The sequence below is a fragment of the Trachinotus anak genome, unplaced genomic scaffold, assembly GCF_046630095.1.
Source record: "Trachinotus anak isolate AG129_WGS33_773 ecotype Australia unplaced genomic scaffold, CSIRO_AGI_Tana_v1 ptg000002l, whole genome shotgun sequence".
Lineage (NCBI taxonomy): Eukaryota > Metazoa > Chordata > Actinopteri > Carangiformes > Carangidae > Trachinotus > Trachinotus anak.
The window spans coordinates 25031868-25057338 of NW_027273853.1; the positions used below are offsets into that span (position 1 = coordinate 25031868).

Genomic DNA, 25471 nt, shown 5'->3' on the forward strand with positions numbered 1-25471 from the left:
ATAAACCTGAGTTTTTATATAAAATCTCAATCTGAAAAAGTGACTATAGCTGTAAAAAATAAATGCAATTGAGTAAAATGTAATGTTTCTCTTTGAAATGTAGTGGAATGGAAGAAAGTGGTGTACAATAGAAATACTTGTGATAATTTAATATTAATTTCAATATTATGAGAGACTTAGTAGAAATGCATCAACATTGGACAATAAAAGTGTGCTGCTGTCCACCCCTAAATCCACTGCAGAAAGATGCCTTGGGTCTGTTTTCCTTTATAAATAAAGACAATAAATTGACCAAGTCTTTTTTTTTTTATTCCAAAATGTTGGGGGTAAAAGAAACTGTAAAAGTTACAACATAAGCAACCAAGCAGAGGGAAATGAACACAACAGACAGAATAGGTGACACAGCTGCCACTCAGGGTGAAGCAGGACTCCGCCTCTCCTTCAACACAGTCTGCAGCTGAAAGGTGAAGGTGCTAGTAGTCAAAATAATACATCTCTCTGTTTCATACTCTGACATGAGCACTCAGATATCTGTCCAGGTCTGTCTCCAGTCAAATGTTTGCAAACAAAACATACAGGTTCTCCTCTGCAGTACTGTCTGAGCCTTACTTCAGATCCAACCACACAATTTAACAAAACAAATGCTTGTAAAAGTTAAATGGAACTGCTGTGGGATAGTGCTCGAACATTATGTGTTTTCTAAAGGCCCAAATGGGACCAAATGTCCAAAACAGATAAAATACAATAAGGCACTTGCTAGACAAATCCAACTGAAGAGATTCTAAACACAGAGGTCAAATGAACAGAACTTTTATTATACAGTCAGCAAAAGTGTGGCCACCCTGTAATTAAACAATAGGTGTAAATGGGCTGTACACAAATCATCATACACTTTGAACACACTTTAAAGATGAATAAACAGTGCATTTACAACCTAAAGGCTTTTCAATGTTCACTAAAACGGAGACTGCCGGAGCAGGAATGATTTCTGAACTCAAAACTTAAATGACAAGCAGGGTGAATATCTGCGGTCCAACTAAGTGCTGCCTCCTAAAGTCTGTGAGAAGTAACTGCATGTTACGTTTAACAAACATTATTTGGAATATCCTGATAAAACATCATCAGCAGTAACAATTAATGCTTAGGAAGTGTTTTTATTATGTTTTATAACTACTTCGACAACTCTTAAAGCAAAGATACAAGTCTTACAAATACTAAATGTTATAAAAAAGAAGGGACTAACACAGAAGAAAACATGGGGTGCAGTCTGATCAATTTACAAGACTGAGCTGTACACATGGACGGCTGCCAACCTTGATGCAGAGCTCCAAACAATTCAGATTTTAAAGGGGAATTCTTTCAGCCTGGGAAACCTTTCAAAAATATTTATTAAATTTCAAAAATGTTTTTTTTGTTATTCCTCATCCTTTAGTCTTAGTTGTATCCTTCGGAAACCAGAAAAGATTTGTAAAAACAGACTGAAGAGGTGTAATGAGATATGCTTGAATACTTCCAACTCAGAACAAATGTTATTGACTTTCAGTAAAACAATTCAACATTATAATCCTCACTGAGACAGATTTGGCCTGGCAAGGCTGTCATCTCCAACCTAACAAGAAATAACTGAAAGGAAATATGCCACCAACTTAAATTAGCTTTGGATGTTTCATACTTTTGGTTGCTGGGATTAGCCTGGTAGTGTATTCCTGCGGCAACTGAATTCCAAGTGTACTCCAGAGAGGATGCTGCTCTGTATTAAAGGAAAAAAATATCTTCAGTCCTGCTGTTTGCGCTTAAGGCTGAGATACAAGGCGATATTTTGAGGTGAGACACTTCTTGTTTTGGCGTAACGTTGCTCAGAAGTAGCCCCTGCATCACAACTTGTCCGGTATCCCGAAACACAACATGTCTGACTGACGGGTCAGAGGACACAGCAGAACAAAAGGAACAGTGATGTTTGGTCTTGTGGACCACTCAGCTGAACACTTTTTGAGTCTTATGCACATTTGGATGACGTAACACCAAAAGAGTGACAGGTACTGTGTGTCTGGGAGACCAGACACTGGACCAGAATCATCAGGCTCTCCAGCTGTCGTTTCTGACAGTCTTTTGCTTCTTGATGGGGATGAAAGGATGAGACACAACCAGACTGCCTCTTGGGGGGACAACAGCAGTAATGAAGGTCTAGAAGAATCTACAGTGAACTTAAAGAGTCTCTTTAACATAAATCAGCAACAATCTTTCTGTCCATACCATTATTGTCTTGCATTGTAGATATGTCTAGGAAAAAAAAACATAAGAGTAACAAAAAGTCTTTTTCCTAACTGGACTCTTCACTTGTGCAGTTAGAGGAGGAGGAATGGGAAGAAATGCCCAGGGGTAGAAACAGCTGGATTTAGGGTTGTGTGCAGGAACTGGTGGAGTAGAGGGAACCTTCTTCTTTACCCAAGTGAAAAGTTTCAAACACTTTCATATAGGAGCCCTCGTCTTTCATCTCCAACCCACAACATGATCCATCCTCAAGCTCCAACAAACTGCTCAAACTGGGGTGAAGTCGTCCTTGCTGCTGTCTGCAGACTCATAACAAAAATGGACTCATGATCTGTATCTATGAGGACAGGGTCTCCTCTGTGCCAGCCTTTAAATGAAGGACTAGTGGCTGACGAGACCCTGCAGCATCATCATCAGACGCCGCGCCCTCTTGCTGAGCAGGCTGTGAGGGTCCTGCTGCAGGAAGGTGAAGAGCTTCGGTCTGACCTGGGCCAACACAGAGGACATGTGGTCTCTTGTCAGGGGGTCGCCGTGGTCCAGATTCATCACTGCATCCTCCAGGTAACTGCACAGGGACACAGAGGGAGAAAGATCTTAGATAACAATGACAAGACTACAAGTTCCAGCCAGGCAGATATCATCTTCTGCAGGTATGAACAGGAAGGAGATTGTTAAAAGAATTAAGGTTCTCAGCCATCAGGCAGGACCGAGAAAAAGAAATAAATTAACTTGGTGTGAGAGGCCGTAGTCATTTTTGTTCCACATGGAGGAAATGATGTGAAATGAAAAAGGGTTGACATGTGCATCTGAAACTCCAAACCACTGCCTTCATTCACTCAGACATTAAAGTAGTACAAGGATAACTTGCACAGACTTTGTATTTTGACCCTTGGAGAGGCTGCAGGGGACACAGAGGGAGCTCTATCACTGTCTCAACTATCTTTCGCAGCTAGAATGTCAAGCGCCGTCCTTGATCACCTTCCTGACTTCCAGCGCACTGTGTGAATGTGTACATCTCAAAGATCACAACAGAAATTGAGTTTTGCTTGTTCTCACATGCGTCCTGTCCTCTCACTCAGGCTACATTTAACTCCTCAAGTAATTATTTAAGTCAGACATCTGGTGATGACACTGTCCAGACTGTGCTCTATTTCTGCTCTGCTCTCCCAATCTGTGTCTTTACAGTCTCTACCATTTATCTCTTTGTCTGGAGCACTATCTGATCCCAGACTAACCATTAGAGCTGTTCCCACATAACAGAAAGCTGCCAACTCTTCAAAGGGACATTTAATGTCACTGCACATAACACCACAGACACTATTTGCCTTAATACAGTTAATGTTTTGCAGGAGACAATCTGGCTTTGACTAAACCACCCAAAAATACTCAGTTCACATTTTTCTCATGTGAACTGCTAATGATTCTGCCAAACCACAGTTTTTATGGATAATCACATCCTAACATCCCAAGCTCTAACAATGCTAGCAGTGCTTTTGTTTCTCTCTGGGTATCTCTTATGGATTTTTCTGAGATACTATCTTTCAGAAGTACAGGAGAGAAGGATCCCTTAACTTACTCAAGCCTTAAAAACTGCTTAAAGTTTTGGATGCAAAGTCTTACAGCAATCTGTTATCTGTGGTTTGAAGACTTGGGAATACATGCAAGCAACTGTGACATCTACTGTACATGTGTTTTTTTGTATTATCCCAATATTAACTAGCTTCTCTTTTCCAGGCTTCAATACAATTAGCCATAAACGTAGGCAAAAGTGACAATATATTAAAACGTTTTGTGATTCATCCTGTTTTGATTCTTCCACTAAACTCTCCTCCACCACAATCATCCAACCACGGCTGTATCTGCCCTAATAATGCTTTAGTATGAACCACACCCTGCTGCCCTCATCTTTTTCTCCAGATGGCACACAGCGGCACCAGAGGGCTGTATTAGCAGCAGCAGGCAGCTGCAATGTAAACGCAGCACCAGGCATGTGCTGTAAAAGGAACATGAAAGAGATGGAGGTTTTCTAGGGGAGAGAAGGACAAGAGGAGATGGGATGCGAGGATTCAGAAAAGAAAAGGACATAATGGGGGGGGGTCAGCACTCTTTCTGAGGATATGTAACAACTCAACACAAACTGTTAAAAGAACAGAAAAGAACAGAGGGGAGTGTCAGAGTGAACAACAGGATAAAAGATACAAGGACATAGAAAGAGCAGAACGATAGAGAGTATCCAAAAACTGCAATGCTATTCAAAGGATCATCTGAGCTCCCTGGACGGCCATGTAGCAGGGCTACAGACGGAGCAGGGTGATGGGGTCAGCAGTTTAGCACCGTTTGGCACTCAGGAGATAAGGAATAATGGATATACAATGGAGATGAGATGGGGAGCAAAAGTTTAGGCCAACGCTGAGTCTATAATTGATGGAGGGGCACACAATGGTGGAGAATAGGCATGTAATAAAATTCAGAACATGTTCGCTGCTATCGCTTTGTGAGAAAATGAACTTAAAATTAATTTTGGGGAAATTGTAAGCTCACACAGTTCACAGGTTTCTGATTAAAGCAAATGACATTTTCCAAAATTGCAAGTTATGCCTGCTGCATTGCAAGACAGGTCTTATATCAAACTACAGTGGTGTGAGACAATAATTTAATGAGACTATGATACCCTGCAAGGAATCTGAAAGGTATACAGATGCAAATGTTTGTATAATTTTAAACTGGAAACAGTCCATGAGTTTAGTATGTCAATATTCATGTGCAAAAAAATATTTCATGGTTATTTCAATCATCCATATTGCATATTGTAAATTATTTGGTAATTGGTCTAAGACCTAAAGTGGCACAAGTAAAAACATGTAGGAAGAGAACACACTTAAAATATATAAAGCAGTACATTTGATAAGGAAACCTGGATATTATGCTTCTGTCCTTTTTTGTCATTATGTGGAGGACAGATTGTGCTTGAAGCTTTTGAGTGGAGCTGATGTACTGTATCAGTAAAGAGAACAAGGTTAACCACAATATTGAACCTGGGTACTTGTCGAGTTTGGCTGGTTTGACACAGAGCAGTTGTTTCATTTAACATTTACTGTTTTCTTATGTCACAGACATTTGTAACATTGTGGTCAGTAAAGTTCACATCTCACGTTAGTTCATCTACAAATAACACACTAAAAAGGACACAGTTACTCTGACCCTTTAACCTTGGTTTCCTCACCTGATTTTGAGCTCAGAGCGGGTTGCGAGATTGGATGACAGCTGCTGGATGAGAGACAGCAGCACGGGTTGGCTGAGAGGGCAGGGGTGCTGACCAAACACCTGCTGAGAGTCAATGGTCTCACACACATATAGGACCAAGTTCAGATCTGTTGCTGACAGAGCCTGGGGACAAAGTGAGAGAGAACGCCATTGTCATGCACCCTTTTCACCATCAGCTCAAATATCAACTTCCCTGCAATAGCTCTATGAGAGAGCATCCCTGTCCATTCCATTGCTGCCAATTTTGTAGACACCAAATCACAACATTTGTCCAGACCACAAAAACTAAAAATGAATCTAAGCCATAATGATCTGTTCACCATGGGAGTAACTCAGGAGTATTGATGAACTATTCTAACCCAGTTATGTTTACAAATATCAATCCGAAAGGCTATGCATGGACTGTCTTCTGCTGGTGTGAACATGGGTGATAAAAAACCTGAGAGAGTGTAATGGCTATTTAGAACTAGTTCAGGTATGAAGTTACTTAGGGCAGAAAAACACAAGCATAATGAGTGCACGGATCAGAGCTAAAGCACTAGTGGGGCCTACAAATGGGACTGACTGAAGCAGTTGTAGTATATTGGCTTTCTGGGCCTTATGGTCCTGGTGGGACCTGCATGTATGTGTGTGTGTAGGTGTGAGTGCATTTGTATTAATGAAAAATTTTAAGCTATTTGAGGGTGTTTGCACTCATTATCAAGTGGAAAATACAATTCAGCTACAGAAGCTGCGAAATGCACAATCCTACAACTGTGTGTGTGTGTGTGTGTGTGTGTGTGTGTGTGTGTGTGTTTTACCTGCTGGAAGGCCTGGTTAAGCTGGCCCTGCTGGAGGAGCTGCAGGATGTTGGCCTGCTGTGTCTGGTAGTCTAGGTGTGCTGTGGGGACGGGCGTGCCTGCCGCTGACCTCATTGCCTGCATGATGCTGGAGGTGACCACTGCCTGCTGCTCCTTCATTGCCAGGCTCACCTCCCCTTTGACAATTCGTTGCACGTGGCTAAGAATAGACTCCTGCAAACTGGGAAGGAAAAGGACAGAAGAGAAGACATAAGGACAGAAAGAGAGTTATCTTCAAACATTAAGTTTGATTTGATAGTGTGTACCTAACATACAACCTTGAATCTCAGAGTAAAATTCTGGCTTAGTCGGGCATTGTCATTTGTTTCAAGATTTTCAAGTTTTAGTTGGCCGACTACTTGCTCTCTGCTCCACCCCCAACAAATGTATAAACTCTAAAGGCCATGGAATTAATTGCAGAGGGAACAAGAGACTCAATTGAATTTATGTTCTTACATTAGCCCCAGGATTAAGCTTTGCTTGTTTCTACTCTCCAACCCATTACACACCTGCTCAATAGGCAGTGAATAAGGCCAGAACTGCTGGCATAGGCATCTGCTGACATGCTTATCTGATATTAAAAATGTCTGCTTAGAATGTTAATCAATGAAATCAGATCAGTCAGTGTGAGGAGCATTTGTCAACAGCAGGAGTCTTTTGTCACTTGAAAGTGACAGCTCATTGTACTGAGTGGGCAATATCAGACTTTTTGTTTTTATCTTAGTATTAAACACTGTAACAAACTTTACTGATGAGCGCAGCTATGCAACTTCTAGTTACAGTATGATCATGTTTAGGGAAATATATAGATGTACCTAAATGATAGATGAGGAAAAATGAGGGAAAATAGGTTCAGATTCAGGTGTTTTCAAATGGACCAAAAAAGGTTTAATTAGCAGAATTCCAATCACAAGTTGATAGTAGTGTGATCAATGAGGGATAGCCAGGATACATACTTTCCCACCATCATCTGGATCTGGTGCTGGATCTCTGCCCGGACATTAGCTGTGATGTTATTGGCCAGCTGATCGCTGGAGGTTTGGAAGCTGTCGATCATCTGTTGGAGTTGGCCAATCATTGGATCTCGTGTCTCCTGCTCTCTCTGCTTTCTGTTCTTCATATGAGTCTCAAGCTGCTGGATGTCTGCAGAGAGGAAAGTCAAAAGAAAATTATTTCCTCCCCTCACACAAGCAAACACATCATGAACATAGTCAAACCTTCACTGAGGGTTATTTGTGATATTAACATTGAATCACATGACTGGGTGTAATGTGAAAGGGCAGCAGCCAAACCCACTGAACAGCTCAATAGATGCATCTGGCAGTTGATTTGTGTTGGCAGCACTGTGGTGAGTTGAACTGAACACGATTACACTGAGTGAGAGGAGAGATATTTGGGTCGTTCAAGGTCACCCCCTCTGACATATGAAGGTAGTCTGTGAGGTTTTCAAATTATTCAGTCTCTAAACACTGAAATGTGTTTTGACACAAGTTTTAGAAAAAAAAAAACAAAAAACAAAAAACATTACTGCTTCTGTCTGACCTCCAGACTGGATGTGAAAGAGCTGTGTGCAGTGGCTAATCTAACCCAGCAGGAATTACTGGCTGTCTTACGATATATAACATCACACTCCATGATTGATAATAATGATAACTGCATTTGGTGTCAATATTTTCAACATATGACCAGTTCTACAGTATCTCCTGGACAGATTTATGGGCAAATGTGCTTAAACAGTGAAATCCTTTTCCTAAATTACAGTGTTATTCACGAGTTAACAAGTGAGGTGCTACCACAGTAATGGCAGCTTGTTTACTTTCATCCACAAACCAGATTCTATACACATTATACAGTTGATGTTTACCTTGCTGACACAAAGAGGCAAAATTGTGGCTGGTGAAGAAAACTGAGTTTGATATATGTTCGACCCCCAGACATTTTCTCAGGAGTTGGAGGACCATGTACTAAGATATGGACCTTGCTTATTCTGCTGGTGGTTTGAAGAACAGATTGATAGATATTATGGAGATAAATTTTAAAACTGTTTTGCCTGATGTGAATACATTCTTGACCCTGTTTCCCTGGTTTCAATAAAATGTCAAACTGAACAACATGGATGAAGTACACAACTGAAGGTTTTTCCAAAGAGCAATCTGTAGTGTTCTGTTTATTCTAGCTACTATTTTGTTCACCAGAATGTGCCTTTATTATTAAACAAAGCTTAGTGTAAATCAATCCATTTGTCTTTTCTTCAATATACAGCCATATATAGGACAAATTAGGGGAAGCACTGCATGATCTATCAATATATACAGTATATTAATCTTGAGATGTTACTGCACTGACAAATTTACTATTGTACACCTACAACAAAGAGACAATCTGGGCTCAAACAACATAGCTGTTAATGCAGAACTCAAAATAACAATATTTACACACAAAAAACTAAACTCTGAATTTGTTCAGGGATTAAATTTAAATCCATGATCACAAGAGCACACAACACACTCAAGTGGGTATTGTGGCCAACCATTGTACTGTAGGCTCTCACCATTAGTCTCCCTGACCTACACATATTATGAAAGCCTTGGTAAAATTTAAAAAACATTATTTTCTAGGGTGGGCATGGACACAGTCTCAGAATAAATACATCTGTGCCTTGGCTTATTCTGAACAGGCAACATTACAAAAGCTGTCCCTGAGCATTTTTAAGGAGGTGGCTATTTAATTAGACTTCCAGATAAACAGACCCTCATTTCAGGGCTGGATACTGGACACAACCAACACGAACAAAGCACAATTCCACCATCAGAAGGAACTATGCCATTGAGAGCCACAATTCCAAAATGTTCAAGGGTTTGAACATCTAATTAATAATTATTAAAATATTATATATAAAATGAATTTGACCTAGTGTTGTAGTAGGTTAGTCATATCTTTAATTCTCGAGTATTATTTTGATATTTCTTTGCTGAAGTAGCCTTACATTCTTGTGTTCCTTGTTTGAAGCTGTCATTGATTTGCTGAAACATGGACTGGCAGCCTCTCTCAAAAACAGGCAGCACGATGCTCTGGAAGGCATCTTTATAGGCTGCCTGGATGGGCCCCTGCATCGCTTCAGCTGCTGCTCGACCAATTGCATCTGTTGTGTTCTGGAAAACAGGAAGCAGAAACAGAAACATACAGAGTTTACTCTGCACAGCATAAATAAACTATTACTATTAAACTATTAATAAACTACTTATTTCCTCGCAGTTCTATGCCATTACAGGAGATCACAATAATCCCTTGAGTTCCTGAGTTACAACACTGAATAATGGCCATAAGTTCCCTGTTTTTCTGCAGAATATGATGATGTAAAGGTGAAATTGACCTTTGAACTTAATCATTTTATTCTAATAGATATTTGTGTTACATTGTGCCATAATTGGTGCATGAATTCTTGAGTTATGGCCAAAAATGTTTTTTCTGAGGTTACAGTCACCTTGAACTTTGACCTCTGACCACCAAATTCTAATCAGTTCATCCTTGATTCCAACTGAATTTCAAATTAAAAAAAAACAAAAACAAACAAACTCCTAGTTCTTCCTGAAATATGTTTTGATATGTCCATGAGAATGTGATGAATTGAGCCAACATCATAATGCCTCTGGCCACGGATGTCACTGGCGTGGAGGCATAATAATACAGACGAGAGGTGAAATAAGCCGGATACCTACCTTAGATTTGACCACCTTGCTGACATTGTCCTTCAGCGTGACCTCCACAGCAGTCAGCTTGGCAGCAATTGTGTTGCTCAGCTGACCCGTCACAGGCTCCAGGCTCTTAGAGATCGCTAGAGAGGAAATAATTAACAAGACAGATTAGCAAGAACTAACCTATAATTAGGCCTGAGATCAAGGAAGGAGTAAAGAGACATGAACATCTCATCCTCAAATTAGAGGGCAGGAGAGGTAAGGCAAGAAAACATCTCTCCAAAGACTGCTCAATATTAGTGTCACAGTCCAACACACCTCAGCTGCCTTTGTTATATTTAATTTAACTAATGCCTGGAATGAAGCATCGAGATAGCAATGTGATTTATTGATGTACAGCCTGGTGCACATTTTGTTCATTTTTGTGTTGCAAAACTAAAAGATAAAAGAAGGAAACAAAATACATCAGTCAGTAGACCACATTTGCTTAAACTATGAAAGGCATGGTAAACTTGCAGTGTTCTGCTTATTTAGATCAGGGGTGCACCGATCGGACTGTCTGAGTGGTATCAGCACACTGACCTTAATAAATGAGATGACCAATCTACATTAAATACAATTCAGTGTTTCACATGCATTTATTCATGGAAAGTCGCTCAGCCAGACTACATCCACAATAAATCATCACACTTTCAAAACAGTGTTTTTGTTCGCAAATGATTGTGTCCACATTATCATTTCTAAGTCATTTTTGTAAAGACCTCTGTCCACAGCAGCACATGAACAACACCAACACAAATCTCTCCTTTCCCTTCTCTTACTTTTACCAAACAACAAACCTGCATCAAGCCCGACATCTGGTGGAGAGTCAGAGAAAGCTTTTCTTTCAACTTTGCTGCCAAACAACCCTACTGTTTGGAAAATTAGAGATAGTAAAAATTTTGAAATTTGTCTCATATTACAGTTGTAGCTGTAATGTGTGTATGTGTGTGTGTGTGTGTGTGTGTGTGTGTGTGTGTGTGTGTGTGTGTGTGACTATGATGAGAAACAAGGGATTGGAGACAGGAGACTGTGTGCAGCATATTCAGACTGATATCTTCATCTGCAACTGGCAAACAATGAAATGGTGCGATGTCACCATCATCTGGTAAAAAATATGGCTGAGCTCTAGTGTAAAGACTAAAGCTCTCCTTAGTTTGTGAGACTGTGTTTTCAGCTTACTTTATTCTCACTGCCTTCACATCAACACACGTCCTCCCTGGTGCTTAAATAAGTCGCTACAAGAGGCATCTAACAAACGTTACTTTTGGTAATTTGCGGTGTCAGGGTGGCCAGCGTCACACTGAGAGCTGCACTGCAGAATGTGCTAATAATTTAGGAAAAAATCTCTCCCATTGTAACTGCTATTATTAATGTAGTGGAAATTGACTATGTTCTGGACACTGATGGCCTGGTGACTCCACTACACCTGGCCTTTAAAGAAGCCCTGAACAGTGGCTGAGTCTAGAAAAAGCAACTACAAATCCATGGCCCAGCTCTATCCGGTGTGAGAGGACCTCTGCCTTTTTTGTTCAACCACTCCCTGAGTCTCAATGGGAAAAGTTTCAGGTGCACAAGAGAGCTTTTAGAAAAATACTCGACACCAAATTGCTTGAAGAAGAGACTAATTTCATTTCCTCTGGGGAGCCTGGGAAACTGAGTTAGGTGGTGTCCGGCCTAACTGAAGTATTTTGCACAGCACATATGAACAGGAAACGTGAAATCTCAGACTACTGCTTTTGAAACATGTGTCAAGGGTCCTCAGAAAGTTCTCCCTATGTGAGCGGAAATAACAACAGCCTCCCTTTCAGCCTGGTTTGAAAAGCAGCCATGCTTTGTTAGAGGCATCATCCAGCCCTCACTAAATACCAGCAGAGTATAAGGGTGACACAGACCGCAGTGTATCTATGGCAACATTGTAAGGCAAGAGCCACTGACATTATTCTTAACAATAGTTATTTCCTTGGCTCTCTGCCCAGTGTCAGTGATGTGAATAAAGTACAGGAGTATTATGCTGCTACATGTAATCTTCTCTCCTATACCACTGATCATGCCCCTATGGTCTGAAACAATTGTGCCAGGGTATTATCCAGACACGAACAGTTTCACTTTAGATGAAGTAAGTCCTGTCTCATCTCCTAAACAAAGTAAGTGGCTCTGATAACATCATATTTGAGATTCTTAAAGCCACCGGGCCTCAGTTCACTCAAACTCTTACTCAGGGGTGCCCTTATTCACAGAAATCCAAAGAAAGACAGTGGTTTATCAACATGACAATACATTTCTCTCCTCCCCAAGCTCTATAAAGTTTTTATGAAATATGAATGAGTTTGCCCGCACAGTAACATGGCTTGTGGATACAGGCATTCTTTAACATAAACAAAAAGCATAGATAGACAGATAAGGCATGGATGTACAAATTCCACCAATGGAATTTATTTAAGCTATTTCTGATAAACTGACCAAGCAACAGTCTCTGGTGGCAAAGGTCAGAGATTAGTGATCGTTATATTTGAGTGTTGACAAATACAGAAGACCTGTGACGGTTTAATTGACAGATTCAAATAAAGTATTTAAAATGTTTGTGTGCTTCCTTACTTTGTGGGACTGTTTTCTTCATTTCCTCTCGCAGCACTTTGTCCATTCTGTTGGTGAGTGCTGAGCTGAGGTTGTGGCTGAGCTGCTGGCTGAGGTGCTCCTGAAGCTGCTGCTGATGATTCTGACTCTCTGCCAAAACTCGTTCCACTCTGCGCTCTGAGGTTATGAATGGTAAAGGCTCAAAATAATAGCTGTTACAGGATCACCATGGACACCAGCATGTGTTCAGTAACAAACAACTCTTTTGGGGTTTTTCCTACATGAGGAGTGTTTCAAATGGAGACCATTCTGTATACAAAACCATTTTGTGCCACTTAATAAAACTTTGTGTTTATTGGAAAACGTGCAGGGTAGCTTTGGGTGCTCCAATTAACACCAGGCCCCAGGTTGTGTGACCAAAGAAAACTCCATGTGGCTGCTGCTTTTGGCTGCTTTGGCTGCTTAATTTAATTTTATCTTTGAATAATGGCATCACAGTTGTTCACTGGGCCTGGGTGTACAGTGGATTCAAGTTTCTCTCAGAAAGTTTGATGGATGGCAGATTTGCAAAATAAACTACCAAAAATCAGTAAGAAAGACCAAAGGATACGTTCCTGTTCCTGGTGGTTGGTCAGGACGTGCTCCACCTGAGCCATAATGGAGCTCTGCATGGCTTCGATCTGTCCACGCAGTTCAGTCAACTCTCTCTGCTGGCTGCGTAGGAGCATCAACAACTCTTCCTGTACTTCTACGCTCATCTGTGAGTAGATGGAGAGAATGACTGAGAAAAAGAGACCAAGTGGAGCAAGGAATTGTTCTACTGGAAAATAGGAATTACATATGCGTGAATAAATATTTAGTTAAACACTGAATTAAGTAAACAAGTACTTATGAAAACACTAGAAATAGCAACTTTATAAGCTGGTGGCTTCATATCTGCAAGTTTGTTTTGATTTTCCTGTCCAACTTGTAGCTGAAAATCAATTATTGGTTTAAGTTAGGTGCAAAATGTTTCCAAAAGAACTTCAAAAGAACTGATACTATATAAATTCAAAATAAAAACACAATAACAGAAAGATGCACAGATTTTTTTGGTGATCATCTCTTACCTGACCAGAGTCCATTTGCCTGGACTGAGACGATTCACTGAGAAGAGAGAAGAAAGAAATTCTAAGCATTATAACACTTAACAATAATGCTTGAACCAATGAATCAAGTATCAAGAATTATGTTTATATGTGTATATAAATTACCATCAGTTTAAGAAAGACAATAAATTGGAGCTAAATAATCCACAAAAAAGCATTAGCAAAGTATTTGGATATTCAAAAACATTTTAGTCTCGTCTTTGTCGTAGCTTTAGAATCCACATAACCTCATCTTCTGAACTTTAATTGAATTATCCTGGATTAGGATTGAGAGCAGCCTCAGTCGTTTTTAAGTTTAGTTCATTGTACAACTTGGTGTGGAGAGATGCAGTAAAAAGGAAACTGCCGATGAACACTCAAATCAATCAAGCCTCGGTGAGTGACTGACAATCTCTTAAAGCACAAAGACATCATCATTTTTATTAAAACCCCACTACATACCCAGATTTATCAAATATCTAAATACCTGTCATCTTTTTTGGCCTTCCTCTTCAGTTTTGGTGAGCCTCGTGGTGAGGTTTTCCAGTCCTTAACTGGGAGTCTGTGAGAAGAGCGAGAGCCACAGTTCCCTGAGGATGATGCCAAGCTGGCCACCTCATCGTCGGGGTCGCTGGGTACACAGATACACACATCACACAGTGAGAAAGCTGCTGTAGCCTGTAAGGCACACTCTATGCCATGGATACAGTAATTTCATTGAAAAATTCAATGAAATCAAAATGTGTGTGTGTATGTTACCTCTGCTCTGCACCAGCATCCTGACTGTCATTCTGTGTGAGGTGATAGGAGCGCCGATGGTAAGGTGAGCTCAAGTGCCTGTCCTTTGACTCGTCTCTCGAACTACAACACAGCAGACAGATGCCACAAACCTGTGTTTGATGAATGCTTTTCACACTGATTTTACAATTTCAACACAAACTGACTGACCCATTCACATTGTCATCGCCACATCATCTCTTCCTTTACACTTGTAAGCCTTATGCAACTGCATGTTCATGCTGATCTGTATCTATGTTCAGGTGCTCTATATACTTTTGTATGTTTAAGGTTTTGTAAATACATAACAAAACTGGTTCACAAGAAATCATTTAGGTCAGGTTTTGCAAATGAGATTGTAGAACCTCTGTGAGATACTTCACATAGATGTTCATGTTTCTAATGGTTAAATGTATTTGTACATGTATGTGGGGATTCTTACCAGTCTCCAAGACCATTGTCCCTGAGACTGTTCCTGGTTTCTCTGGTGATGTCAGGTGCAGCTGGCCAAGGTGTGTGGCTAACACTACCATCTGAAGACCCTCCTCCTACCCCAGGGTTCTCCTGCGATAAGGCATTCTCCAGTAAAGATGGTGTGTGGCTAAGTCTAGGCTCTGACTCTGCCACCCCACCCACTGGCCCATCAGCCCCTCCAAGTTCAAGGGGCAACAGGCTGAGACAGAAAATACAGTAGTTTGGTTAATTTAAGGGACGGAACTGGTGTTTTTGCAAGTTACAACATTCTGGGTGCTTTTCATTACTCCTGACTATTTCAAATGCATGCTGATTCATTAATGTATTTTTATCCCTGATAAACTTCAGGTTTTCAATCCTTTTCTTACAATAGGATCAGTTAACAGTCTCAATACATTTTCTTGATTTGTATTCTCCATCCAGAGCAAACATGTAAGTCACTTTGGCTAAAAGCATCTGCGAAATGAGTAAATGTAAATCAAGTCTGGGTTCATTTTTGTCATAGTAACATTATCATTAATGGTCATCAACGTACCCGTTGTTGGCTGTGCGTGGTGAGGTGAGCAGGTGCAGAGCAGAGGCAGCAGAGGCCATGCTGTCTGTCTGGAGAGCAGAGAGTGGTAAGGGCTCCAAGCTGGGCACTAGCTGACGCTGAAGCTGCAGGGTCTGGGATGCAATCTCCGGCATGTCCTGGGACATGGCTGTGGAGGCTGAGGAGATGACATCAGGGGAACGGGCCCTAGTCGGAGAGGCCAGTGGTGGTAGGAGAGGTGAGTCCAAAATCTGAGGGCTGTCAAGTGCAAGAGGACCACTAGGGGACGCCAAAGCCTAGATATGGAGAAGAAGAATGTATTGAAAAACAAGATCATGCCATAAGAGTATGGGGAGGGTGGAAGGAAATTGTGTCATGTCTTACCTGCAGGTTCTCCAGGCCAGGCAGGAGCACAGCAGAAGCAGCTCTTGGGCTGCTGGTGGAGGCAGACAGTGTCAGACTACTGCTGCTGCTGTTGTTCTCTGCTCTGTTTGGACTCTGACTGACATCGTCTATAGCTCTGCACACAGTAAGACAGACAGACTGTACTCAACCATACATGTCAATGTAAGTGTCCAGAAAACAAAACAGGAACAAATTATGCAGCTATGTTAATCTAATAGTGATAAACTGGGCCCATATGTAAAATGTGTAGCTATGATCAAACCCAAAACCCAAAAACATCCCATACCCAGTAAATTATCTTTATGCAACTGGAATATGAGAGTTATTCAGCACTGAAGAAATAGAACAATTAAGGAGGTTGAAATGGTACATGGTTAGAAAGATACTTTATAACAGTGCAAACCAATTTCCAACTGGAATGACTGTAGCTGCATATAATATGGAATAGATGAAAAATATTCTCACACCACAAAATCGCAGATGGATGTTCCACTGTATTACAGACTGCCCAATACTAGTCACTGTATTATGATCTTATACCAACTAATCTTCATAGAGAAACCTACCTGTTAGTCGAGTCAGAGTTGCTGCTGATAGCTGTTACAATGGTCAGACTGCTGGCACTGCTGCCAGGAGATGCCGGTACCTGGAGGGTGATAAAAAGTGATTTATGGGCACCAAATATAACAAAGGGGTTAGAAAATCCCTCCTCAGTGCTTAAAAAAGACTAAAAAACTAAAGCACAGTGCAGACAACTAGGATGGGTCATGTCCAACAAAATTCTCATGACAATCACATATATGACAACAATCAAAAAAATCAGACAGCAATGTTTGTCTTTTAATATTATGAAATTCATTTCATGGATGAAACTGAAGACCTACTCTATCTTTGGTTGTTTAAGTCATACCTTCATGTAAACTCAAACAGTCTTCTGTGTATTAACAGGGTTATGGGATTGTGTCTGTTAAGTGCTGGCAGCAGCGTTTGACTGATGCGTGGGAGTAGGTGTTATTCATGAGAAGAGATGTTGCTAGGTGACAAACAAAAACATGTTTGGAAGATGGTGTTCATTTGCTGGAGCTGAAGTGTTTTTGACCATTGTGTAAACATGAATCACACAGCCCAGTAGCAATATATACATGGTGTATGACTGTTCATACCGAAGTGCTTGGTGTCATGAAGGCGTCTGGAGTCATCAGCTTGGGCATTGGCCCACTACTAGCGGCAGAGTTTGACAGGAAGTCAGCAGGAGCAGGAAGAGATGGGATCTTCCTTAGGTCGGTCTGGGAGCCGCTCCCTGACTCCTTGTCAGAGCTCTGGTCAGTGAGATGGTCCGAGAACCCTGCTGAAAATACAAAATGCAAAGAGGACTTTAGTAATGTGGCAATATGTGACATACAACAAAAGCACAAACCCAGTATGCAACTGCATACATTCAACACAGGCAGTGTGCCCCAGGTGTAAAGCCACTAGCACTCTCGCTTGACCACCTTTGCTCTCTCGCTCACTCAAAGAGGCGGGGAGAGGGGGGCCAACTTTGAATTGTGTGTTTTCAGAAAGCAACTGACAAATCCTGCATCTCTTTAATAATTTTGCACTGACAAGTTGTGAGCAATTTTCAAATTAGAGAATAACTGAGTCACACTTTTAACATACTAAATTATTCAGTTGTTAAGTAAAATAAAGTTAAACCTCCAATACTCCTCTCTCTTCACACGTTTGCAGATGTTCACAAATGTACATAAAGAAAAAGGATCATCTCAATGGATTAGCATTTGGCCTTCATGTTTGCTTTAGTTTAACCCTAACCCTTGGGACTGTTACTTACCAAAACCATCCTGAGAATCAGAATGAGGCAGGAAGACTGCTGAGCTGGACCCCATGTTGGGCTGAAACCAGATCTGGACATCCTGCAAACTCCTGAAAACACACACAGACAAACACACAAATTTAGCACTACCCTGTTGTACGCCTCTCACACCAGACTCTATGGTGGTGGATCTGCCAGAGGCTTTCAAAACTTGAAATGTCATGATTCACTTAACTTGAATGTTGATCAAAAACCAGTCTTTGGTAATTTGTTATTTATTTATATAATGACTGCCTGTAAACCAAGCTTCACTCTACATTACTTAAATCAATGTGAGCTGACAGCTGACTCAGATAGTGAGTGGAGACTTACTTGGTGTGAACACAGTAGAGTTTAATCTGGATCCCAGACTTGGACTCTGTGGGTCCTTGAGTGCCCTCTGAAGAAAACAAACAGGGAAAGCAGTGCTTTGTTAAGTAGATCAATGCTGCTCCATATTTAATGTTTCTAAAAGGGGAAAATTATTTTCATTCAGCAGTGAGTCACCAAATGAAAGCTGAAAGCAAATAAATCACCTTGTTTTATATATAACTGTGTGTATTTCTAAATGACCTGCCATATACAGTAATAACGGAAAAGTGTATGGCAACATCACTACAGGAGTAAAGAGAGTCATTGTTTGTTTGTTTTTTGTGAATAGAGCATGTGTGTAAATGTGCACCTGTGGTCAGGCTCTCACTCTCCTCCTCTGCAGGGAGGACCTCAGTGTGTCGCAGTCGGCTGTGGGTGACATCACGGACTCCAAAGCTGAGCACGGGGTGGGTCAGCAGGAACTCTGACACAGCTGTGAAACTGGCCTTCCCTTTCTCCAGATCCTGCCCCAGCTCCATCACATACAGAACCTGGCAAAGAATGACATCAACAAAGTATGAAGTCAAGCTCGGGATAAGGGGGTAATGTGGTTAGAAAGGCTCAGATATTGAGTCCACAACTTCAAAGATTTTGGATTTGTTTTTACTTTTCTTCTCTTCGCTTTGTTCTAGCAAAAGTGGCCTTTCAAACAAGATTAACTCAAACTGGCTCTTGTAGATGAAGCATAGCCCAAGATTTAATATAGTTTAATTGGTGTTTAATTAACTGGAATGATTTCCTGAAGGAAGATTTGAATTTAACCCTCAAGGAGGCAGTTTATCTTCAGCTTAATGCTGAATGTCAATGGAGTGACAATTGCTTAAAATTTGTATCACTATCAAAGAATAATGTAAGCACTTGGGCAACATTATTTGTTAAAACTATTTAATGTGAACATTCCTGAAACTATGTAGATGACAATATCGTGCTGACCTTCCTCTGTACGTCGGTGAGGATGAGATACTCAGCAGCAAGGTCCAGACTAGCCTTCAGACCTGGCAGAGCTGAGGAGTTGAATGGATCTGGAGAGAACCTATGAGAAGAAAACACTCCATCATTAGTATCTTTAAAGTTAATAGACTTCTGGGACTAGACTGAGATAGACTGATATAGATGAGATAGATTCTAGACTGAGATCAGATAACAGAATGATCTGAAATCTCTTGACTCATAAGCTAAATTTGACATCTGGACTGTTCTGATGCACCAACATGATGGGAGCTTTTCAGACAGACATTTAGTGTTTGAAATAGAGGTTCTGCCATAGTAATACCATATTACACCAGTAACATGGGATGAGAGTGATTTCAATTTGAAATGATAGATCAAGAGAATAACCTGATGGTCTGTAAGCAGGTCCAGGAAACAGTGCACCACATCTTTAACTCCTGGTTCTGATCTGCTCCAGTTATGAGGAACCGCCAAAAAGGAACCCTACAAAGAAGAAAAGTAGAAAGAACCAAGAGGTGACAAAGGAGAAAGAGAACGTAGATGGACTAAAAATCAAATGGCAACAACCTTAGATTAGTGTATTCGCTGTATGTCACAATTTTCACTGAAAGCTTTGTGTGCACCCGTGTGTACTAACTCTGGGTCCTGCCTCTTGTGGTTGTCACAGAAAAGAAGGCAAGAAAGCGGGCGTCCTCCGTGAGGCCGCAATTCATGGAGACATCTGGACAACAGAGTGAAGAAAGAAGAATAAGGGAAGAAAAGAAGAGAAGAGAGAAAACCAAGGTAATAGACAAAATGTTAGTAACACACTACACACATTCAAAAAACTCACATTCAAAACACATCTTCCTTGCTTACCTGGGCTTGTCCTGTCCCCCTTCTATATATATCTGCCAGAACTTGATGTATCCATCATGGCTGGCTGTGGCTAACACAGTTCCATCTGGAGACAAGGCCCCTTCACTGACTCGCTGGAGAGACAGACATAAAACAACACAGAGCTTCAGTACAGGAGGGAATCTATGTAACAACCCAAAAATCATACAGTTAACTACTGTGTACTTACTATTATTAGTTATTGTGGTTTCACTTTTCCTCATGGAAACATCTTTAGTAATGAACCTATGTCCTGTTGTGCAAGTCAACTGACTCAAATGTGGCAAGTTTACTTTAAAGTAGTATGTGTTTCATATAAGATCATGTAAGTGTAGCTTATTAAACAAAAAATATACTGGTTAAATCATATTTAACATTGTTCAAGAAAGTTACCATTAGTGCTTCATAACCATCCTTTACCTGGGTATGTCCCTTTATTGTGATGAGCCCTTCCTTCAGTTCTGTGGCATCAACAGGCCAACTGCTGTTGTTGGCTCTCAAGACTTCCAGGTCCCACACTTCAGCCTAGAAGAGGAGGACAAAATAAAAAAATCATGGATATCACACGATATGATTCTCATACATTACAATAATCACAGAGAGTATTACTGTGAAACATTGATACCCTGTCTTCATGTAGAAGGGCCAAGGTCTGGCTCGTGTCATCCTGGTTCTCCTCATTGTCATCCAGGATGAATGGACACCAGATGAGACGACGATGGGAATTCAGTGGAGTGTCTTCTGGCCGTGTGATATGAACCACTATCTGATCTCTGCAGGGAACATGAGTTAAGGAAAATAGGAGAGAAGACTTGTTCTTGGAGGATCTGTCTCTGTCATGACTGTGACTGTGACAAAAATCTGAGGTTTTGGGCGGTTGTGCATTGTATTTTAGTTGTTATTAGACACAGAAATATAAACGTACAAATACAAGCTGTAACATCCACTGTACACACACACACACACACACAAAAACACATCCTCCCACATGCTTCTTTCAGTTTCTCCTACGTCAGGATACAGTATCTTGTTTCCAGTGCAGGTGAGTTGCCAGACCATCAGGTTTCCTGCTTCATCTACACAACCCAACAGGGAGGAGTCGAGATGGGCGAAAGCCAGATCTGTCACGGCCCCAGTAAATCCCTTCAGTAGGGAACGCTCAGCAAAAGCCAGACTCAGGACACGAATCATTGCATGGTTGTTGGCTCCTGGAGACGGAGATATTTATTTTAAAGAAAAAGATAAACCAAGGGGCTTGGGGAATCACAGCACCCAGTGCAGATAAAATCATTTGAGCAACCACACAAAACAATCATAGTATCTGATCATGTTATGTAAAGTATCAATTTTACAAGACCAACAGAATACTATATTGAAAATGGCAAACCTTTGGCAAACCAACTACCTTTGATATCACTCTGATAGATCTTTTTGGAGATTCATTATTATGCATGGTCAACAAGGACAAGTCAACTCAATCTTAACAGAAACTCTCAATCAACTCTGAGCCATGTGTGAGCTTGTTTGTGCCTGAACTAACATTGAAACAACACACAGGTGCCCAAGAAACATTTAGTAGCCAAGCACCCAATTACTTCTGAACCCTTGCAATTTCAGCACTATGTTTTAAAAGGTCTGTGTCTCCCACACAGCTCTTTATTTATCTTGATGTAATTCTACTTAAATCAAATGTATCCATTACTTAATTTCAAATTGAACAGGCAGAAGCACAGAGCCTGAAGAACAGATTATGTCTAACTGTTAATATACTTACAGTCTGGAAAAAAGGAATTCATAAATATACATTCATGGTACATACAGTTTTAAAGACAACTTTTTTTTTTTTTTTTTTTTTTTTTAGACAAAAACCTACAATTCAAAATAAAGATGCTGTTGTATAAGCAGCACATAGAATTTGCTACTAACCCAATTGTATGTAGTATTACCTCTTGATTTAAAACATCTCAAGTGCTATTTAATGTTTCTGCCATTAAATGGTAGAACTAAGTAATCAATAATTAGTGCAGGACTCTCACCTCTGATGGCATAGGCCAGGAAGGAGTTTGACACAGCTATCAGTCTACCATAATAATACTTGTGTTCCCAGTCGAACTTGGCAACAGGTTGAATCTTCACCTGAACAGAAAACAAATTCACCATTCAGAATTAATTCATACTCTCTCCACAAAGTTCATAATGACTTCTTTATTAATGGGGTCTTCATGGGCCAAAGTCTGCTGGTCAAAATAAACGTATAATACTCATTAAAAAAAAAAAAAAAAAAAAAACTCAATTAAAACTTCGCAAAAATCTAGTCCTTTCTTTTTTATAATAAAATATACAATATAATACAATATAAAAGTAACATATAATAATAATAATAATAATAATAATAATAATAATAATAATAATAATAAACAGATCCTTTTTAGGTGCACAGCAGCTTGACAATCTTACTTTGGTGGTGTAGTAATATACCACATTTCATTTATACACTTATAAATGTGAGCACTATTTTGGAGCTGATGATTTAAGTTCTTACCTTGTTGCTGCCTCGAGCCTTACTGTTGATGCTAGAGTCTTGACTCGCTACAATCTCCACATTGTTAGAGGTGATGGGGATACAGGTGGATCCATCATCACCAGAAAGGCAGCTGAAATTATAGCACATGGATTTCAGTACAAATATGGATTCAGTTTCTTTAGAATTTAAAGCTTTTGTTTGGTGACTAATTCTAGGCGCCCACTCACATTATCTGACACTCTTGAGCGCTGCTGATGTCTGTGGAGATGGGTCTAGTAGATTCTGACATGGTTGTCCGATCAGTGCTTCCTAGAATCCCTGCTGTTCCCAATAACCCATTCAACTCTCCATTAAAAGATAGCTTTCTCTCACCATCACTTGACTGTGAATCTGAGGAAAGAAATTGAATACACAGGTTATGTCAGAATATACTGTATGAAAATGTAAATTCAAACCCAGCAAGAGAAATCACAGCCTCCAGAGAGGTTCTGGAGGTTTATGACTATATGAATTTGACAGCGTTAACAGCACAATAAACAATCATGTCACTTATCCACTTACGTGTAAAAGAAATACACTTTACGTTTAAAAAGCTATTTGGTGTCTTAGATTCACATTTTAAATGTATCTTTCCCTTTTAGGAAGTCTAAATTTCCAAAATTTTCATTCTAAATTCCCATTCAGTTGTGTAAAGTAGGTAATAAAATATCTGTGCTGCTCCATGGTAATTAAGTGTTTCTGCACTAGACAGGGATATTCTACAAGAAAAATTATGTCAAATCAAATAATTTCCCTTAATCATATTACAAATAATTGTTTTATTAAGCTGTTAAGCTCTAATCTTATTTATTATACCAAATTATTTGGACAGGCAGTAACAAACTACTAATGTAATGCCTGTTATTATGCTTGTACAGTAAGGTGAAGGTGTCTGCAAGATGCCAGTTACACAGTTCTGCCTTGCAGACAATAATCAGTTCTTTTCTGATTGTAGTATAATACTTTTTCACACACAGTTTTATTATGTCAGAGCAGAAAAAACACAGGTGGAACTAATGAAATAATTAAAAACTGAATTCAGTAACATGTTCACTAAATGCTACTCGGGATAATCCAGTACGTTTATTGGTCGGATACTATCACGTAAATGGATGCGGAGTGACTGAGGACAAAGAATATGGTGCACTGTTTTTTTTTTTCATAAAAGAAATGGTGCAAATACTGCAACACAACGGTAAACAACGTTAGTGCAGAGGCGGGACAATCTTTTCACAACACATAAGAGTCCAAGTTTAAGAGACCTGTGTTTTCTTTTACTACAACTTCCCCAATGCCGACAGTCTCTTCGTTACAATGCTTTGATCGTTTTGTGAGTTTCTAAATGATTGAGTAATATGTTGAAGGTCCACAAACAAAGCTGAAATGAGTCAAACCAAATTAGCCAAGAACAGCGACCTTCGTGCGCACTTTCGGGGCTCAAGCTAATTCTTGATAGCAGTAAAATAACTTGACTAAATACGATTTAAGTTCCGTTAAAATTTACTGCATTGGAGTCACAAATGAGCAGGTGGTACAGAAAGCATTTCGAATAAACGAAACTGTTTAACAATTACTAAATTATTTCCTGGTAATAAAAGACATAGCTTCCCTGCACCAGAAAATAGACTGAAACATAAGCTAGCTCGTAGCGTAGCTAACACTTGGGACGATGAAATACCAGACACTTTTCCGACGCAGTTAGCTTTCCAACATTACGACGGACTTGAACACAGCCGTAGCTCCGCAGAGATAAATGTGAAAATAAAAGTGTACATTTAATGACATTCAAATTGGGCTTTGACGCGAATGGACGTCTTTCGTTAGCAGCTAGTGAAACTGCTACAAAGCTAACTTCACTTCTGTAAAGCAGCGTGCTAAACCATCTCACACTAGCTAGTGTCAATTTAGCCTGCTAGCTAGCTTTCCTTTAGCTTCTGCGGCCTAAATTAGCGCAGCCGTTTTTCATTCCCGGTCCAACTTACCGGCGCTGTTGCCGGGACGGTCGAGCTTGAGGATGTCCCGGAGATGCTGGGTCGCACCTTCAATATCTATATTAGAGTTGGACGCCATGGGTGAGGGAAAGGGGAGACTGGGTTTATTTAAGGGAAAAGAATAATTTCTTGTTTGATGCGATGCTGTCAGTGGTCACTTCGTTCACCCAGAGCAACCGTCTAAACTTCCGTCATGTCCGCGCAGTAAGTTCCGACTTTTCGGTGTGTCGGGTCATTGGTTCCTACCTCAAATTCTGATGAGGTTCAAACATGTACACCGAAATACATCATTCGCCCTCCATGGTCAGTAAAACTGATTGTTCGACATTTAAACTTCATATCTGATACTTTAAATTGTGGTTGTCCTTGTACCATTTTTGTATTTATAATTTGCTCTTTGGTAATTTAACCTTTAACTTCTATGTGTTCCGGCCTCCACACAAGTCTAACTAGACAGGCACTTATCTCTATTTTATATTTAACAAATTGACTTAAAATCCTTTTAAGCGAAGACGACGAGAGCTAAGAGCTAATGACTTGAAAATAGTATTTTTTAAAAAAAATGATATTATGGCACTAACAATTACACAAGTTTATACACAGACCAATATAAAAATTGTTAGTGTAAAATTTTATTTTATCATCTATGCTGCCATTCTAATGTCCAAGTAATTCAAATTCATTTACACTAAAAACTAAGTTTCCATTTGCTTGTTCTTGAATGCAAAAAGGCTCCTCACTCAGGCCCCCTGGTGGCACAGAATTTTAACCTTATATCAAAGGGCAACTGTCTTTGTAGGTTTGCCCACGAATTCACCTCCCTGCATTATTTTTTCTAGCCACATGCACCAAAGATCTTTGACAGA

The 25471-nt window shown here is 40.1% G+C and overlaps 1 protein-coding gene across 1 annotated transcript; it reads right to left on the reverse strand.

Annotated features, from left to right (window-relative positions):
- Nucleotides 1-287: 287 nt before the first annotated feature.
- Nucleotides 288-24829, reverse strand: edc4 (enhancer of mRNA decapping 4). The gene is made up of 30 exons (XM_071457793.1): nucleotides 24597-24829; nucleotides 22803-22965; nucleotides 22594-22705; nucleotides 22088-22187; nucleotides 21073-21259; nucleotides 20677-20824; nucleotides 20472-20576; nucleotides 20034-20146; nucleotides 19813-19896; nucleotides 19563-19658; nucleotides 19158-19257; nucleotides 18535-18715; nucleotides 18186-18252; nucleotides 17832-17923; nucleotides 17164-17348; nucleotides 16567-16646; nucleotides 15980-16115; nucleotides 15599-15891; nucleotides 15032-15262; nucleotides 14572-14673; nucleotides 14300-14443; nucleotides 13795-13831; nucleotides 13296-13443; nucleotides 12707-12862; nucleotides 10094-10209; nucleotides 9361-9526; nucleotides 7331-7517; nucleotides 6336-6555; nucleotides 5495-5658; nucleotides 288-2836 (listed from the first exon to the last, which is right to left on the reverse strand). Exons 1-30 carry the CDS (start codon nucleotides 24682-24684, stop codon nucleotides 2653-2655), a joined length of 4185 nt encoding a protein of 1394 aa, XP_071313894.1. The 5' UTR covers nucleotides 24685-24829; the 3' UTR covers nucleotides 288-2652.
- Nucleotides 24830-25471: the final 642 nt, after the last annotated feature.

Bases quoted from the DNA above. Each gene is read 5' to 3' on its own strand.
- edc4 (XM_071457793.1), bottom strand. From the start codon at position 24,684: ATGGCGTCCAACTCTAATATAGATATTGAAGGTGCGACCCAGCATCTC. The intron at 21,260-22,087 runs GTGAGAGTCCTG...CTCCGTCTCCAG, and splicing joins CCTGGCCTATGCCATCAGAG to GAGCCAACAACCATGCAATG. The intron at 18,253-18,534 runs GTGCACATTTAC...TGTTTTCTTCAG, and splicing joins GAGTGAGAGCCTGACCACAG to AGGGCACTCAAGGACCCACA.